At 37.2% G+C, this 20,522-nt stretch overlaps 1 protein-coding gene across 7 annotated transcripts in view; it reads right to left on the bottom strand.

Moving 5' to 3' along the window:
- Positions 1 to 1,532: 1,532 nt before the first annotated feature.
- Positions 1,533 to 20,522, bottom strand: part of TRMT11 (tRNA methyltransferase 11 homolog) — a 54,856-nt gene continuing 35,866 nt past the window's right edge. For 5 of the 7 annotated variants that reach the window (XM_045865501.2, XM_064598084.1, XM_054505552.2 and 2 more), the window contains one exon: positions 1,533 to 2,102. In XM_045865501.2, coding sequence (XP_045721457.1) covers positions 1,971 to 2,102 — 132 coding nt within the window. In that variant the 3' untranslated portion in view covers positions 1,533 to 1,970. Of the gene's footprint in view, positions 2,103 to 4,491; positions 5,436 to 18,518; positions 18,593 to 20,522 lie in introns of all 7 variants that reach the window. The other 2 variants (XR_006788990.3, XM_054505551.2) reach the window with 2 other exon arrangements.

Raw genomic sequence — 20,522 nt, 5'->3', positions numbered from 1 at the left:
TATTTAATATATGCCAGAAACAAAATGATAGATTTTGTCATATTATATACATGAAATAGGCCAGCTAACAGACCACCTAGGGTTCACACAGATTATACTATAAATTCATACTACAGGACTATCCAAAAGGCAGGCACTTTGCTAGGGGATACTCTCCTGGTAAGTGCATGAGGAACACACATACAACCAAAACACTCTGGAAATGATCTGCTATAACTTATACAGAAAGTAATAAGATCCTGATGCCAGAAAATGAAGTCTTTTTTTTAGAATAAGAGGAGTTGAGACCTCTGCTCTAAAACAAAAATTGGTTGAAAGTGACCAGGTTTCCTTTTCACTTCTGAGTACCAATATATAACTACTCAAAATAACTACACACATTTACACTCTGAGCCTACCTAGTGATAGTTCAAGAATAGGAGACTGAACATGATGATAGAGATGATGAAGAATTAAAAATCAGAAGACCTCAGCTGGTAGTAATAAGAAATAATGTGAAATATTTTTTTAAATATTAGATAATTTTTAAGGACAAAGTGACTAAAATTAACGTTGTAACTTTTCCAGAACTATTTGGACTAATTTTTGTGATAAGCAAAAAACAAAACAGGGCAAGGCTAAAATCTCATATTCCAAATTTAGTCAGCTACAGAGTTGCAAACTCACCCTCCATATAACCTCAGAAAATTTTAAATAAGATGGTTTAATAACAGAAATACTGAAAATAAATTATGCTTGAATACTTTTAGCTTTCCCCCAGTGTACCACAAATCACATCCAGAAACCCAAACAAAACAATCACTGAAATGTTTGAGATCAGCTGCTGAGATGCAGGGTTGCAGGACAAGAAAAGGAGAGAGAACTACGCAGATAGCTTCCTCTCTCTCTCTCTCTCCTCTCTCTCTGCTTGGGCAGGTCTTTTGGAAGTCTTAAGCCATGCAGATTCAAATTGGAAGTCCATAAAAGCCAGCAGTAACACTAAAATAATAATAATAGCATAAATAAAAATAGGCTATGGTTAGAAGGAGAGGATCCGTTTACTGCCACCCTGCTGAGGTACATTTGACCACCGAGGGCAGGAAAGCTATTAGCATCCTGAATTAATGGGTAGAGTGGTTTTCAAACAAGATATTTTCATGATGGACACAATGTAGACTCAGCAAAGTTTCTCCTTCAAGAAAAATATAGCTTCTATTTCAAAGAGCTCTGATTAGGCTTAATACCGTTAGGGAACCATCAAGGACTTGTGTTGTTGTTACTGCTCTTAACTATCGGTTACTTTCTAAACCAAAAATTGTGGGTAGTTAACTTGACCGACAGTCAATGTCTAGGAATGCAAGAGCAAGTCCAAGGTACAGCCGAGCTTCAGATGTGGACAGGCCTCAAGGAGTTGGGGAGCTTTTCAGGTTGCCAGGTCCTCGCCTTTCTCCTCCTTACCATTATCACTGTCATTACATACTAGTCTGGAATTTATAAATAAAAGTCCATTTCCTTTATCACCTCCCCCCTGAAAAGCAGCGAATACAACACAGTTTTAGGAATCCTCAGTAAGCTTTATTAGCACTATAAATCAATTACAATCAGAAACCAAATAAACGAACCTACTGAATGAATAAATTCTTAACCATGGTTAGTTCACTGCTTATAACGTATCGACAGGTATCTGTTTTAAAAGTCAATAATATCAGTTCCCCTTGCAAATTAATTACCAAAAATATAACTGTTTTCAATTTCCATAATACTTGAAAGTACAAATATAAATTAAATAAGGTTCCAAAGACCACATACAACAAAATAATCTATAAAACAAAGCTAATTGTAAAAGAATTGTTCAATTTACTTTGGAGCATTTATTTCGTTATATAAAATTATTTAAAAGAGTATATGTTATCTGTATCATACATGGAAGTTCACATCCAGATGTCTTTTCTGTTAAATCCTTACTCTTTCCATTGTCAAAATCTTAATTTTCACTCTTGGCTAGATTTCTCTTCCTTGGCAATTCTTTTTGTAACGCCACTGAAATATTTCTCACGGAAGGAATTATGACCTTGGTACGGGAGAAAGTGATCACTTAACAGATGTGAATACTGGTCCCGGTTCTGGTTGGTTGGAAAATATAGAAAACAAAGATGTTTGAGTTATTTCTTTAGTTAGCTGGAAACCAAAGCAGTCATTTACTTTAAGCAAAATCCCGCCCTCTGGTGCATGTTTGTTTTTCTTCATTATCTGAATTAGAAATACACCACTGGTCTATATCTGTATCATGCTTGAGTATCCAAAAGTGTTTTCATCTGCTTCACCTCGTGTGATTCACACAACAATCCTCTGCACAGAGAGAACAAATATTTTTTGCTGGGAAAACAGAGATCCAGAAAGGGCAAAGAGAACCAACCTGGGCAACACAAGTCGAGACAACAACATGCATCTTCAGATTCACAGTTTAGCACAAACCGAAATCACCTGTAACTGTAAGAATCATCACACAAGGAAGCTTCTACTCCAAAGATATTTAACAACAAGTGATTGCATTTGTATGATGTTATACAGACAAAACTGTTTGGAGGTATATCCATATTCAGTTCATGAAATAAAATATTCCTGGCAACTTTAAGTAACCAGAGTAGATGAAGAGGCTAAACAAGTGATTTCCACTTTAGACATTAAGAGACAGGGAAGGACTAGGGCTCAGACTGATGTTCGGCACTGGAAATATAAATCTGAGTTAGAATGTTCTACTTCACCTTAGAAAATTGACGGCTAATCAGCTTCTCATCCAATTTCACTAGCCATCTCAAAGTGTGAAAATAAATCTAATCAGAAATAAAATCTCACTTCCTACATACTTCCGTAAATTCAGATTCTACTGTATGTAAATTGATGTGATTTTGAGAACAAATGTAAAGACAATTAGAAAATACAAAGTCTAATTTTTTATCCTGGTTTCAGCATCAAAATGGTATCTACAAATATTATCTCGAATACAACAATCTTCAAAATATTTTTTACATTTTTCCTTATTCCTGTATGAGATGAGTATCTTTGTCCTTTTCCTCATATCTAATACTTAATAAAAGCCCAGGTGTAGCCAAAATAAAATTACGTTGACTGATCTGTTTATTCAGAAACTATTTTGCCAATTTAAAAAAAAAAAAAAATCACACAAAACCCAAATTATTAAACCTGCCCAGATTTCCTGATTCATTACAAAAAAAGAAAAAAGGCCTTCCTTGTGGCCCCCTTCTGCCATTCCGTGCTGCGGGCTGCGTTCCATTTCACTTATCCATAGGATTCTACCTTCCGTTCCTAGGAATTTTGTTGGTTCATCTCTCTTGCTCTCTCTGCTGTGAAGACTTCGTTCTCTTGTGAGTTTATTATCTTTTTCATGGTCTCAGGAAGAACAAAGGACAACCTGCATTGTCAGCCCACCACCTCGGACTGGAACCCCTTTCCCATACTCCTGCTGTGCCTGCTAGCTCCTCATTTGATGAGTACCTCAGCAAGCTCAGTAAGGGAATTAATGAAAAGAAAAATACTACCCTAGAGACTGTAAGAAGTAACAACATCCATTTTCTTGGCACAAGGAGAAAAACTACCATGCCTGAGCACTTTAACTATATGACCCAATAACAGGTATAGGGCTACATACATACCAGGCACTGTTCCAGTACTTTATATACATGGACTCATTCAACCCTTATAATGACAGTTTAAGAAGAGCACTATAATTGTCTCCACTTTACAGATGAGGAAACTGAGGCACAGAAAGGTTAACTAACTTGTCCATGGTCACACAACTCTTGAGTAAAAAAGCCAAGATACAAATACATCTCCAGAGACTGAGCTCTTAACCTTCATGCCGTATTGCTTCTTACAATCACGCCATTAAAAAAATAAACCATGAGAATAAAGGTAGAGTATTGAATCTAAAAAGTACTACCTAAATTTTATGACACTAAGTGTATTATATACTCCTGCAAACACATGAAAACATGCCAATGGTTACTAACTTCAGGCTATATAATTTCCAAAAGATAAAAGATAAATCTTATCTGATCAACCTGTAGGTATATGATTAAAGAATACCAAGTGAAAGGTGGCATTTACTAGGTATTTATTATGGGCCAAAAACTATACAAATGTTTTAGGGAAACTCATCAGCTCTAAGAGATAAGTACACTACTAGCGTCCCTTACAGATGAGGAATTAAAGAGTACAGGCCCAAGAGAGCACAGCTGGTAAGTGACAGAGCCAGGATTTAAACACAGGCCTATTTGGCCCCTGATACCATACTCTTAACTGCAACTAATGAGGGTTTCTCCACAAGAGCTTTTTCCTCAACTCAAGGAGTATCTCTGGGGATCCAGGTAATAAACTAAGGCTTTGATAGCTGAGCTGCCTACCCACAAAGCAACAGAACTGGATCAGAAGTACTATTAACTTCGTTCTAGCAACTAGGAGGATTATTTCAATGACACAAAACTTTTATACCAGGAGGACATCGAGGGAGCCGCAAGGATGCCTGAGGGATACCATAATCCTAGGAGTACCGTCGACTTCAGAGGAGGACTCCAGTCTGGTCCACATCTCAGGACTGTTCCTGGGACAGCAGCAATATCGAACAATCCAGCATTTAACCTTGGCTTGCGCATTTCAACTGCACCAGAAGTCTGACTGAAGAGTCAGCCGAAAGGAAGGGATATGCCATCGTCTGTTCCTCCAGGTATTCTAACTTCGGTCCTTATACCAAATAAGATCTCCAGAAAACGTGTCCACTTCCTGAGCTACGTTAGCTTAATCCTGGCAGAAATGTCGTTACTCGGTTATATTTTAGAGCTCTGTCCAGATGCCGACATCGCTCCTGCTGCTCCACTTCTCCTCACAGCTCCGTGCCTCATGCTCCACCTCGTCATCGAAATCAGAAGCCTGGGTCAAATGCCTCGCCCTTTTCCTCTCACATGGAGTCAGACCTCAAATCTTCCATTCTGCATCCTAAATGTCTCAAATCCACTTCTCTTCGCCCACAATGCCGGTACTAGAGTTTCAGCTTCCGTGTCTCTGCTTGCCTTCTTCCCCTAAATGGCCAGTTGCCATGCCTTCAGTGGCTCCCTCTCCAGTCTATTTTCCTTGCTGAGACCAAACTCAACTTGTTCAAATGCAAATCTAACATGCCAGCATTGATGGCTAAAATCCAAATGGGTTCAAACTCTCCCCAATTCTGAGGCTTTCCCCTTACTGTCTGGGAGTTAGATTTAACTGCACATCAGTTTGCTGAATGTCCTCTCCGTTTCCTCTCCCACACAGGAGGAATCACAACATGAGGTCCTTCCCAGCTCTGCCTTCTGTCTTCTCTTCTCCCTGTGCCGCTTCCAGGCCATGCATGATCACCTCTATCTCGAAATGCACTGTGGACTACTTCAGGGAATGTTCTGGAGCTGCAGTGGTGAAGAAGAGAAGAGAGATTCCAGCATGCAGGCTTAGAGTAAGACAGCTGAGGACGGGCTGGAGACCGACTCAGGCTCAGTTGCTAGTGGGTCTAGACCACCTATGCTGCCAATACACAGCTCACCCGGGGAAGCAGAGGTAGGATACAAAAGCTGAAACACAATGGGAGATAGGCTTCCTCATAGACCAAAGAGACAGCTTAACAAAATAGCTTGTCTTTGACCTAAAGGACATAAAGAGGACAAACTGGTGATAAAAAGCAGAGAATATGATGATCAGAGTAAGAGACTGGAAATGAACAGCAGGAGCCTGGAAAACCCAAAAGTAATAATTAAGACCTATGCTAAAAATGGTTATCAAGAAAACATGTACTACCGGGGCACCTGGGTGGCTCAGTCAGTTAAGTGTCTGCCTTCGGCTAGGTCATGATCCTGGCATCCTGAGATCGAGCCCCGCGTCGTGCTCCCTGCTCGGTAGGGAGTCTGCTTCTCCCTCTCCCTCTGCCTTTCCACCCTGTTCATGCTCTCTCTATTGCGCTCTCTCTCAAATAAATAAAACCTTAATAAAAAGAAAAAGAAAACATGTACTACTATGGTATATTTATCTGAGTAGTTCAGACCTCAAGACTTCCTCAGAATAGACTAAAAGCAAGATAAGCCCCTACCAGACCAAGTGTTCAGTGGTACAGGGATCTAGAGGCAGAGAAATATATGCTCCTGGAAAAAGTTAGGAAAGGCTATAACCTTAGAGACGCAACCTCTGGGAGGAAAAACATTCCTATTTTATCCATCTCTCAGGGAGTACAGAATAATCAGTGTGAGGTATGTATTTGGGTCCTGTGCTGGAATGCCTTCTTCTACAAGGCTGATTGTGAAGTAAGACATTCATAACAAAAACTCCTGGAAAACCTAAAAGCTCCAAATCTCTTGTGCAGTCAGAGATCTGGCAAGAGCTGCTCCATTACCTCGCAGCATTAAGTCCTGCTTCAGGGTAAGCAAGACACTCCAGGAATGTCAGCTACCGATTTCATCTAAGTGGAAACATCATGGTTCATAAAATGTTCCACATGAAACATTACTATTATCTGTAGTCTATCAAACATTATTACATACATGCCATACATGTAAATATCATACACCTATGAACAATACGCATTTAAAATATACCCCTTCCATATGAAATCTACTATTTGCAACTGTTCAGAATTTATGTTACCTTGATGCTGAAGAAAATGGCAAACTTGATAACTTTTTCTTTTTTCTCTCTTTCATCCTATCTTCAGTTTATCAGGGCTCACACTTGAGATGATGATATTCAACTCTACATATTTTTCATCACCTTTTCATGACTCCTCTCTATTCACATTCCCTGCCCATCTCAACCAAGAATATCTGCAGATTTTTTTTCCAACTCCATATCTCAAAGACCAAAGTGTTTACCTAAAAGGAGAAGAGTATCCTCAAGCAACATAACCCTTGATGTCCCTCATTACTCAAGCTTGCCCCAGTGTTTGACTGCTGGTTTCCTTAACACTTTCAAATCTATCACTATCAGTCATTGTATCATCTATGTATCCTAAGACCTGAGTTCTGCCAATTTCTAGTAAGCAAGAAAATATTTCATGGAAAATAAACACACACAAAGAATTAGGAAATGCCCAGAGAGTAAACTATGGCAGTGAACGATTACAGACTATCCCAAATTTCATAGCCACCAGTTAAATTTTGGAGCATGTTAGTAGTTAAGGAGCTATGAATAAAATATTAAGATTATTGATTATACTATTTCTTAGACACTTGCCACTTAAAAAATTTTATTACTGAAGTATAGTGAATATACAGTGTTATATTAGTTTCAGGTGTACAACACAGTGATTCAATAATTTTATACATTACTCAATGCTCACCACAATAAGTGTCTATCACCATCAGTCACCACACACGACAGTATTATTGACTATACTCCCTGTGCTGCACATATCTTCATTGCCATCACCCATTTATTTTATAACTGGAAGTTTGTACCTCTTAATCCCCTTTACCTATTTTGCTCATCCCCCCCTACCCACCCACTTCCCCTCTGGTAACCACCAGTTTGTTCTCTGTATTTAAGAGTCAGTTTGTTTGTTCACTTGTTTTTTAGATTCCACAGCTAAGTGAAATCATATAGTGTTTACCTTTCTCTGATTTCACTTAGCATAATACCCTCTAGGTCCAACCATATTGTCACAAATGGCAAAAAAAAAAAAAAAAAAAAAAAAGCATCCTTTTTTATGGCTGCATAGCATTTCCTTGTATATATACACCAGATCTTCTTTATTCATTCATCGATTGCTGGACTCTTGGGTTGCTTCTATGTCTAGGCAATTGTGAATAATGCTGCAATAAACATAGGGTTGCATATATCTTTTCGAATTCATGTTTTTGATCTCTTTGGGTAAATATCCAGTAGAGGAATTACTGGATCATATGGTATTCCTATTTTTAATTTTGTGAGGAAAATTACTGTTTTCCATACTGTTTTCCACAGTGGTTGCACCAATTTACATTCCCACCAACAGGGTTCCTGTTTCTCCACATCCTTGCCAACATTTGCTACTTCTTGTCATTTTGATACTAGCCATTCTGACTGGTGTGAGGTGACATCTCATTGTGGTTTTGATTTGTATTTCCCTGATGATTAGTGATGTTGAGTATCTCTTCATGTGTCTGTTGGCCATCTGCATGTCTTCTTTGGAAAAATGTCTATTCAGGTCCTCTGTCCCTTTTTTAATCAGGTTGCTTTTTTTCTGGTGTTGAGCTTTATAAGTTCTTTACATATTTTGGATATGAACCCCTTATTGAACATACCATTTTTTTATAACAGAGTTTCTTCAGGAAAATTTGTATTAGCCTCAGATGGCTATATAATGGAATTATACTGCTTTCAAACCTATCACTTAACCTCATTAGATAAACAGCATAAATGTGACAAGAAATAACGAGTTCTGATTCAAGAAAGCAACTTATATTTACAACTATGTGTTTTACAAAGGTCAATTATATTCCGCATCTTTTCCTAGCAGATCATTATGTAAATTTTGCAGGTAAGGAAATGGAAACTGAACAAGTTTAAGTAATCTGCCACAGATCACACAGCCAATAAGTAGCATTTGCAGAATTATGGCCTAGATCAGACTTTGAAACCCATGCTTTTTCCACCGAACTTCTTTTTTTTGTAGAAATTATATCGAAACAATAGTTAAAGAGTTAACTTCCCACATGATAGATTATTTGGTCATTCAAAATGGAGTTTGACAGAGGACATTCCTCATAGAACAGCAACATTATGGTAGCACATATTTCTGATCTAAGCTTTTAGACAGAACCCCTTTAACCACTGTCCCACCCAGCCAATTTCCTGTCCTATCAGTACTGCTAATTCTAAACATAAACCACTTGAGGAATTTTAACACATTTGCCAAAGAAACCAAAGGAAGTCTTACAATTGGTAGTGTACTTTTATGTGTACACTGCCCTCTGCTGGCTGAAGTAGATAAATCCTTCTTTATGGTATTTCCTGATGTGGGTTAATGATCGTTTAAAGGATAGCTGACTGTACATCTGACCGTCAGTCCCTGTTTTTGAGTCCTGTTTGCTGTAAACATATCTAGAGGCAAAGAGCACCAGCATGAGCAGGATGGCCATCTTCCTTCAGGAAACATTAGCACTTATTTACACCATTTCATTTTTTAAAGAATGATGTGGAAATATACAAATACAAACCCACCTTGGTGACTCTAAAGTATATCACTGTCATCCATGTCTAACCTAGAACTGCAAATTATTCTCTAATCAAAGAAAGAAAAAGTACATAAACTAGACTTTGTTCAAGTTAATCCTTATTCAAATTAATTATTTTTACAACTCTACACATCAAAAAGGTAAGAAAAAGACATTAAAATTAAAAGTAAAGTACTTCAGCCACTTATAATTTAATAATTTTTAATCTCAATGGGAATAAATTCTCAAGAAAAGAAACAAAACTGTATGTTTTGCAGTAACATTTGAAGCAGATACGTTGGATGGAACTAATGACACCCTGAATTACACCGTGAGAATACGAACATAAAGAGTGTTTCTTAAACTGGGCATCATAAACTGCTCAGACTTTAAAGGAACTAAAGATTCTTCATTGAGAACTCCACTTAGGTAAAACTATCCTTCTAATTACTGCTTTCTCCCAGAAACTTGCCACTCTTTGTTATCATCTCCTCCTTAAACAGAGGGGAGGTGTTATGATTTTCCACAATATGGTGATTCAGCTACCTTTTCGGTTTGCTTCTCATTAGAAATGAGGCCTAGGTATCCTGGGACTCAAACGTTTTTGTAATACTGATTTTTGAAGAGCGATGTCAGGGTAATGACAAAATTCTATGTACTCTCAAACAGAAAACTTTTAGTGAGCCATAACTATCTGTTCCTACTCTTCCTTCAAATAGATGATTTAAATATTGTTGAATTTGATTATTTTTATTCCCAAGGGCCCCAAATTATCCCTGAACAGTTACTATTCATTCCATAAGTATTTACTGAGTTGAGCAAAACCGTCAAGATCTGTGAATTTACAGGGCTTATATGCAAGGAGAAGACAGACATTAAAGAATATATACCCAAACATATACTTACTGTGATTAAACACTGGGAAGAAAGGGTTAGCATAAGCATATGAGACAGCTAGCGAGATGGGGTGAAGCGTATGGACAAAAAAGGCTTCCCTAAGAAGTAATTTATCCGAGAACTAAAAGAGGAATTAAACTTATAGAAAGAGAGTGGGAGAAAACACTGTAGGGAACACGAGAGGAAACACAACGTGAGAAGACTCTGAGACTAGAGAGGAGTACACTCAGGGAACTGAAGACAGGCCAGTGTGGCTAAAACTCAGTCACAACAAAAGCAAAGGTGACACACAATGAAATGGGAGAGACAGGCCAGAAATAGACCAGGCTGGCCTTGAAGCTTATGTGAAAGATTCTGCATTTCATTCTAAATTCCACGGAAAGTCCTTGATGACTTTAAGCAGGGGAGCTTCGATATCTATTTACATTCTGGAGTCAGATGCACTACCAATGTGCCATGAGATCACAGGTAAGAGCTTACCTATGTACATTCTTAAAGATACTCTGGCTACTGTGTAGAAAAATATAATGGCAGGAGAAAGTGCAGGAGCAGGGAAAGCAGCTGGGAGACTGCAAGAGCAGTAGCCCCGGAAAGCAGCGCTGCCCCACGTGCTTCAGAAGGAGGGGGGAAAGGAGAAAAACATACGCAAAAAACCAATCATCCACTCAATTATCTCAAGTCAGATTTCTGGAAGTTATCTTAACTCCTGTCACCCTCAGCCCAATTATCCAATCAGTCATCAAGTCCTGTCGTGTCTACCTCCCCAAAAAACTCTCAATTCTATTAACTCCTCTACAATCTCCAATTCTACCTTTCTTAGTTTACAGCTTCCTCATCTTTGCATGACCATGCCAGGAGCCCCCACACTGGTACCACAGGTATCTTTCCACAATTCAAACTTGCCTGCATAAAACACCAATTTCGTTTATTATTATTATTATTATTATTATTATGTTATGTTAATCACCATACATTACATCATTAGTTTTTGATGTGGTGTTCCATGATTCATTGTTTGCATATAACATCCAGTGCTCCATGCAATACGTGCCCTCCTTAATACCCATCACCGGGCTAACCAATACCCCCACCACCCTCTCCTCTGAAACCCTCAGTTAAACACCAACTTCTGCCACTCTCCTCACTAATAACCCTCATGGCTTGCCATCACCAAAAAGATAAACTTAAAGTTCTTTGGTATGTAAAGACCTCCAAGAGTAGGCATTCTTTGGGGTTCAACTTCGCTTCCAACCATTCCCCCCACCCCTGCCAAATACTTAGTATTTCATTCGTGCTAAAATGTCTAGGGGTCCCTGAATGCTCCACAACCCCTCTCAGGCCTCTGTACCTTTGCTCAAAATACTGACTTCCTCTCTTGACTTGAGCACCATTTTCTCAGGTAGATGCTCTCTGGTATTCACATAGCACCTTGCAAAGATCACTACAGAACCAAACACATGAGGCTGAAACGGGTTCAGTGACCATTTCTCTTACTGTGCAAGGTCTCTAAGGATAAGGAATATGACTTACTCAGTTTAACCTCATCACCTTACACAAATGGTCCCATAAACACATGCTGAGTGATGAAAGCCAGGACCTTCCCCCCAGGGAACATGTAATCAAGTCAGGGAAAGAAAACATACAAAAATATGATAAGTATGTGAATGTAAAAATCATTAAAAGACACAGTTTTGTTTCTCATTTCTCATAGCAACTTTTATAAAATTTCACCTGTCCTCAAGACCTTATCTTAATATGTTTATTCACCCCCAGCAAAAACTTAACAACCTTCTTTACAGAGAAAAAGGGAGTCATCGGGTATGAGTTTCCTCAACTTCCTTGCCCCCACCCCATCCTCTACTACAGACTGGATCCCCCCCAATCCCATCCTCTACTATAAACAACCCCCTGCTTCACCTCTCACACCACCTCCATCCACATTCTGACTAAAGCCAAAGTTCTCTCTCACTGTGTCCTTTTACTGCCAAAAAGTCACTTTTAGAGAATCCCGCAAACTTTGATGAAAATACCTGAGGCTAATCATCAATGTATAAAATTACCATTTAAAAACAAGGGATATCCCCTAGAAAAGTGTCAGTTTGGGGACGAAGCTGTAGAAGTCTATAGCCATTCATAAGAAATCCAAATGACTTCTATTATAATTATGCATCAGGTTTAAGTTGTCCTTTTTTACTTACTGACAGTTCCTGATAATGAGATAATGATTTCTTCTACCTCACTATTAACCTGAAGTCATTTATATTCTCAGAGTGACAGTAGTTTATACAAAACAGCAGTTTCATTGCAAACAACGGAGTACAAATGGCTTATGAAACTTATTCTATGATAAGTGAAAACCACTAAACTAACAATGCTCATCTAACTTTGTCAAGAAAGACTCACTCCTGTATTCTTGAAACGGATTAAAGCTATGATATACACTCTTACATAAGGTGAGAGGAAGAAGGCAAAGAGATGGAAGAGAAAAACAGTGGGTACATTCTCTTTCTTGTAATCAGCAGAGAGTGAAATGAAAGGTAAATGACAGTGCTGAATGTAAGGGGCCTCAGTTCAGCGTCAGGGTAATTACCCATGTCCAGCTTTTGTTTAAAAATCCTGCTCCCCTTATCAAAGCCTCCCACTGTTCTACATCTGGTACTGGACAGTAGCTATAGAAACCACTTGTGCTAAAGTTATACACTATAAACAGCACTAGGCCATTTCCAAACCAAGGACAAGCAGGTCAAAAGTCCGGCATCCAATACTATTAAGAGAAATCTCTAGCATTATTCTTAATGGGAACAAGGTAAGATTGGAAATATTTATCCCTAAATTAGGTATTCATATATAATCTGTACTTTTTTAAAAATTTCATTTCTCTGCAAGGTATTAAGTTACCTGAAGTCTATTAAAATATTTTAATATTTATTAAAATCTTCATTGAGTTCTGAAAATGAGTAACATTTAGTGATGCAACTTTGACATCAGGCACTCAGCACGTAATTTCTTTCTAACTGTAAAAAGACCATCATGGATATTCATGCTATCATGACGATATAGAACTGTAAGTACTTTCTACATGCTCTCCACTAAAAATACATTAACTTTATAAAATTCAAAATTTAATCTCAAATATTAAAAGAATACAGAGTTGACATACCAGATAAAAATGAAATGACAACTTATTAGTTATTATATCCATATATTTAATTAATTAAGTAAGTAGCAAAGGATGAATAATAGACCAAGATATGCACTGGCATGCACAGTCTATGATGTAGACTTTAATTTTATTTTGCTTTAATTTGGAGACTACTCTCCTACTTGACTTTTTTAAACTGTCACAGTCCATTAAAAGAAATATAAAAATACATTTATATAAAGATCAAAAATAAGCAAAATTAATTTGCTTACAGATCAATTCAATAGCGATACTACTACAAAGGAAAGCAAGAAAGTGATTACCGTAACAGTCAGATTAGTGGTTACACCAACAGGAAGAGGTGTTTATGATCAGAAATAGCCACCAAAAGGGGTGCTTCTGGGGTGCTTTAATCCTAACCTCAGTGGTGGTTACAGAGATGTTCACTTTATAATTATTCATTAAACTGTACATATGTTTTAGGCAAAAAAATATATGTTTAAAAATCTCATGGTTGTATTCCTGGTGGGGCATGGAGCGGGGAAGAAGCATATATATTCATGGCTGAATTTGAAAAACACTAGAGAGATAATTCTAAGTTAACCGTATCATAAGAAAAAAAAAATAGCAAGTAGAAAATCGGCCATTTAAGAACTTTAAAAGAAGTTCCAGAGGATCATGCAGACTCCACACATAAACTTCCCATTTCCCTAAACCATTCATACCTTGGGACTCCCAGATCAAACTTTATATTTTGCAATATAAAGATTCTAAGATGCTATAATATGAGTATGTTAAAGACTGCTTTACTATCATAGCTTGAAAATATGATCATTACAGCTACAGCATAATGACAGATGCTCTCTACCTTCGGAGAACTGCATTTTTCCTGCAAATGAAAGAGATATATACTAGAATCCAAGTATCTTAAATGATTACCTCCCTGGAGTAGGCAGGGGATAAACTTTTGCTTTTTCTTGGTTTACCAGAAACAATAATTTAAAACCATCATGACAGTATTAACAAAATATCCAGTTTGGCAAAATCATTTCGTTGCATATGTATAAAAGTCAAATGATGACCCTTTAAGATTTAAATTCAAGGAAAAATACCAATTACAACTAAAGCAAGCCAACATGAGATAAGTAGATGACATAATCCTTTAAACTTAATTCAACATGATATGCAGCATCACCAAGCTTCCATCTACTTTTTTTTTTTAAGATTTTATTTATTTATTTGACAGAGAGAGACACAGCGAGAGAAGGAACACAAGCAGGGGGAGTGGGAGAGGGAGAAGCAGGCTTCCCGCTGAGCAGGGAGCCCGATGCGGGGCTCGATCCCAGGACCCTGGGACCATGACCTGAGCTGAAGGCAGACGCTTAACGACTGAGCCACCCAGGCGCCCCGGCTTCCATCTACTCTTAAAAGCCTTTTTCAAAGATCTCAAGTCAAAACATAATTTATAGATAATACAAATAGTTTCCTTCTGACTTACTATACAAAATAATTTTTAAATTTTTTAAAATTTTATTGTTATGTTAATCACCATACATTACATCATTAGTTTTTGATGTAGTGTTCCATGATTCATTGTTTGTGCATAACACCCAGTGCTCCATGCAGAACGTGCCCTCTTTAATACCCATCACCAGGCTAACCCGTCCTCCCACCTCCCCTCCCCTAGAACCCTCAGTTTGTTTTTCAGAGTCCATCGTCTCTCATGGTTCGTCTCCCCCTCCGATTTCCCCCCCTTCATTCTTCCCCTCCTGCTTTTTTTTTTTAACATATAATGTATTATTTGTTTCAGAAGTACAAATCTGTGATTCAACAGTCTTGCACAATTCACAGAGCTCACCATAGCACATACCCTCCCCAATGTCTATCACCCAGCCACCCCATCCCTCTCACCCCCCACCATTTCAGCAACCCTCAGTTTGTTTCCTGAGATTAAGAATTCCTCATATCAGTGAGGTCATATGATACATGTCCTTCTCTGATTTACTTATTTCACTTAACATAATACCCTCCAGTTCCATCCACGTCATCGCAAATGGCAAGATCTCAGTCCTTCTTGGCCTTTCTCTCTCTCATACATACACATTTGGATGGTAATGAATACTTTACTGTATTAGGACCTCCATTAAAGTTCATATCTAATTACCATGTTCTTACTTAGTATCACCCGGTCTTATTTTTCTCACTGATAAATGAAGCAATGTCTCCTTCCCACGGGCACATTCTATGACTGAAATCTTCACACCTTGTCTCTAATCTTTCATAGCTCTAATCGAAAGGAAAATATCCACTGTCCTGGCAAAATAGGCAAAAAACAAAATATTTCAGAAAGAAAGGTCAGCCACGGAGAACCACCTTTAATTCATATAGCTGCCAAAACAAGTTACAGCATTAATCCTGAGAACGGATAAAGTATAATGAAATAGGCACAAGCATTATGTCAGCAAATCATCAGGTCATGACTAGCAACACAACTATCATTCTAACATGTAATCTACTTATCACAAAGACTAATTTCTTCTACTTCAAGTCATCCGTGAGTCATTTTCTCAAACAAGAGACCTTGGTGTCTCTTCTCTCCCTTCGTCATTTAGAACATGTTACAATGTTAATGGTTGTTTCTCTCTCCATAGCTTCAAAATCTCCTGGTCCATAAGTCAAATCCCTCAGTTTTGGACACCTGCCATTCTGATTAACGAAGCACTGTGCATCAGCTTGGTGATAGTGGACTCTTTATTCAATCCAAAATTTTAAAAATTAACATTAATTCTCATCACCTGCCACTATGACCTCCCAATATTCCCTATTTTAAATCATCTGAACTATATTGACTAGCTCACATAATGTAACTTTAGTCTAAATTAGTGTCCATATAATACCTAGAATTCAACTTACCTTTACTTCAGTACTTCTCAAATCACAGCATGTCAGGTAAACAAGTCACAAAACAAACAGGGCACATGATGGCTCATTTAGTGCAACGGCAACTTAAGATACTTTTTTTTTTTTACACTTAAACATACTATAGAATAGACTTTAAAAGCTGCATGAATGTTTAAAAAGATTTTAAGGAAGTTTCAAAAATGAATACTTTGGATACTCTTTCATCTGTCCAAGTATACCACTGGAAAAGGTTGACAAGGTACTGTTTTAGGCAATTTTCACTGAAGATGTAACTATTACATTCATATTCTGGTCTGTTCTGGACAACTCTGGAAATCGGAATTTTTTCCCAATGAACTTTATATGAGAAAAATGTTTTACAGAAGTAACCACTGTGACCACAAATATATATACATCAGCGTCAACCACATGTTGTATCAACAGGAAAAATGAATTCTAGTAAAACAAATCACATTCCACCATGGCCCCATGAACAATGACGAAAAACGATCTTTAGAAGAAACTAGAAATATGCCACTCAAGAATATTTGCCTTTTAACCCTGGCATGTTCCAAAAGCAGAAACTGTCTTGGCAAAGAGGCAATATGATGCATAAAAAAGGTCAAAGAATTTCAAGTACAAAGAAAAGTTTTGGTCTCAACTCAGCTACTTCCTAGTCTCTAAAATTAGCAAAATAACATGATCAGATGGGTATGAAAGCTCTGTAAACAATAAGTAGCATAAATCATTCCCTTCTCTTTCAGACTGTATCAACAGGGACTAATGGCTTCTCTTATCAGGTATTTTCATTAATATGGGTAGCAAAAATTTTCTTCTTTACTACTAATGCTCAACAAGCAAGTCTAAAAACTACAGCAATAATGAAAAGACAAAATTTTACAATACACCTACATTCTTTAGACAGTTTTCTCATTTATAACTTAAGTTTACATTCTAAAAGGGGAGAGGGAGAACACTTTATAACAATGTATCAAGTGGGCCAGAAGTTATACTGAAGTTAAACCTAACAAGTGACAAACCAAAAATGCAGAAAGACAGTACACAAGAGTGTAAAAATCTACAATTAATAGTCTTCCATTGCCAAAGTCAACAACGCTGAACAAGACCGAGGGTAATTTGTTAGACGCGTATGAGAACTGTTTGACAATTTTATGTCATCACTTGAATTATAAAGGACTAGGATCTTGCTGCAATTATATACAGTCCTCTCCATACAAACAGAAGGTAGAAATGAAGTGATTAATTCAAAACCAAACATGATTAATTTAACGTGACAAAGTATTTTCAGTTACAGTACACTGCATACTAGTTAAAACTCACTGATTAAATTTGATCTTATAAAGTGAAGACTGTTTCAAAAAATTATTTGAGCACTAGGCTTTTTCCTGCTTTTTAAATCAATTTGAAAGGACAAAAGTAAAATAATAAAAACAAAAATTAACACTGCCTTTCAAGGTTTAAAAACATCTAAGGTGAGTGCCCTTAGTTAGCATTTTTATGTAGAAGAAAATTGTCAGAAACATCCTTAGATCATTCTCTACTTCTTCTCCCAAGTATCAAATAGACGCCTACAGAAATATTATAAATCTGGAAAGAGTACTGGAAAAAAAAAGATTTTCTTAAATAAATTAAACTTAAAGGAAAGCAAATGCAAAATGACAACAGATCTCAATTTTGCCACTAAGATAGAAATGACTGGTTTATTATGTGGCCCCCATTGTTAGAGTACTTTCTCTATATTTTCTTCTGAACAGTGTTTCAAGCCATCATAACCATCATATGGTGCAAGTACTACTTATGGAGGCCACAAAATAAAGAATACTGATGTCATTCATTCTACTTTCTAATATCAAGACTTACAATTATAAAATCTACAGGTACTATTTCTATTTTTTACATGTATTACTCATGTGCCTGGCACATAAATGTTATTACTAACTCAAATAATTACATTAAGTGCTGTGACTTCTAAGACCTTCAGTGTTACTAATTTAAATTATTATATGCCTTACTTCCCTCAAAATACTAAAAGACAAACATATACATGAGAAGTAACTGACTGGAAGAGCATGAAAAAAGCATACTTTAACATGCAACAGAGGCCTCTTATTCATTGTGATAGATGTTGGTAATTGTTAGTGATATGGACTGAATTGTGTCCCCCCAAAATTCATATACTGAAGCCCTAACCCACAATATGACTGTACTTGGAGACTGAGCCTTAAAGGAGATGATTAAAGTTAAATGAAATCATAAGGGTGGGGCTCTAATCTAATAGGACTGATGTCCCTGTAAGCAGAGAGAGAACCAAGAGTATGTGCATACAGAGGACATAGCAAGAAGGTGGCTACCTGCAATCCAGCAAGAGGTCTCATCAGAAACCAAACGTGCTGGCACCTTGACCTTGGACTTCCAGCCTCCTGAACTATAAGAAAATAAACTTGTTATTTAAGTCACTCAGTCTGTGGTATTCTGCTATAGTAGCCCAAACAGACTAATACTACAGTTAGTTAATTGAAAAAGTCAGTAAAAGCAGGAAAAAATGAAAACGTTTTGTAAATATGCTGAACATCTTAACTTAAAAAGCCGAATATTCATTTATCAATCTTTTGATATAGAATCAGGACCTATAAAGATTTTCAGTTTTGGCTTCTGTAAAATGATGCAAGAACTTAAAGACTTTTTTTTTTTTTTTTAAAGATTTTATTTATTTGAGAGAGAGAATGAGAGACAGAGAGCACGAGAGGGAAGAGGGTCAGAGGGAGAAGCAGACCCCCTGCTGAGCAGGGAGCCCGATGCGGGACTCGATCCTGGGACTCCAGGATCATGACCTGAGCCGAAGGCAGTCGCTTAACCAACTGAGCCACCCAGGCGCCCGAACTTAAAGACTCTTAAAAGCAATCTGGGTAGGGAAACCTAGAATGGGCTAACTTTTTTCCAACCCTTTATAGTCATCTCACCCATTCCCAGTCCAAGAGTCATTCTTCGCAACTCACTTCATCCTATCTTTCTGAAGTATTGCACTTAGCTTTTCTAAGTGCAACAACTTTATTCTCACACTCACATTTCACTGGTCTAACTAGCATTTAGTTAGACTACATAATTACCATACCAAATATAACTGACTTAAACAGTTCACAAAACAAACACAACTGATTCATGGCAAACAGACAATTCAGCTGGTAGGTACAGAAGTGTACAGACATAGTAGAGATCAAGCAAGTCAACAGCTGGAAGTATCCGACATGTTATAGGCATAAGTATTGGTGTTTTAGAACAAAAATGGCCAGTACTAGTTAATCAACTGAATTTGAAATGGAGGTTAGTTAAGAGGACTTCTACTGTATATCCAAATAAATGTTGTCCGGCCAAAATTGTCACTTCAGAAGATTGTCATTGTGTCAAACAACTTGGAAACCCCTCTTTTAGAATTTCTGAATCTTCTTAATGTTTTAAATATTTAATAGTAGATCATCATCCTTGGAACAGGTTCTGATTTCCAAAAAACAACAATTAAATGACCAGTCTGCTATAAAATGTGAGCACCAAAGCCCAGTAACACAATTTGAAGAAAAGCAAGGTGTTACTATACAGCAAAATAACTGTTTAAGGGGCACCTGGGTGGCTCAGATGGTTAAGCATCTGCCTTCAGCTCAGGTCATGATCCCAGGGTCCTGGGATCGAGTCCTGCATCGGGCTCCCTGCTCCGTGGGAAGCCTGCTTCTCCCTCTGCCTCTCTCTCTCTCTCTCTGTGTCTCTCATGAATAAATAAATAAATAAAATCTTTAAAAAAAAATAAAATAAAATAACTGTTTAATATTAATATATTTTTTAAATATAAGTCTAAAAGTTTCAAGAACATACAGAATAATTATGATATAAATATGAGTACAAGATGCCACCCCAAGGATATTGTTTGAATATAAACTTGTTTTAAAAATGACAACCACTTATGTTAATTCTATCACATATACCTGTATATAAAACACAAATACATACACACCTACACAACCACCCCTGAGTGAACACAGATCAACTATTTATATGCATAAACGGCTTACGCTTTCTGAAATGCCCTGATACTGGAGCCTGATTACTGACGAGAGTTTATGTCACATTGAATCTTATTTGGTAATGAAAAGGAGTCACTAAAGTTTTGGCATAAAGAAGTTAGGAAGAGTCATTTAACAATTAAGAACTAGAGGTGTGAAAAATGGAAAAAAGATAATTTAGGAGATGATCAGCACAAACCAGGTATATGGTGATAAGATCTAAGAGACAGATAGCAAATGAAAACTAAAAGGACAAAAACAAGAAATACATAATAATATATTCAAAAAGCACTATATAAATAT

The sequence above is a fragment of the Mirounga angustirostris genome, unplaced genomic scaffold (assembly GCF_029215605.1).
Source record: "Mirounga angustirostris isolate CCGP_5_RB_7025 unplaced genomic scaffold, mMirAng1.0.hap1 SCAF_8, whole genome shotgun sequence".
Lineage (NCBI taxonomy): Eukaryota > Metazoa > Chordata > Mammalia > Carnivora > Phocidae > Mirounga > Mirounga angustirostris.
Note: the sequence above shows the minus strand (reverse complement) of the source record. Positions and strands in the feature narration are given on the sequence as shown.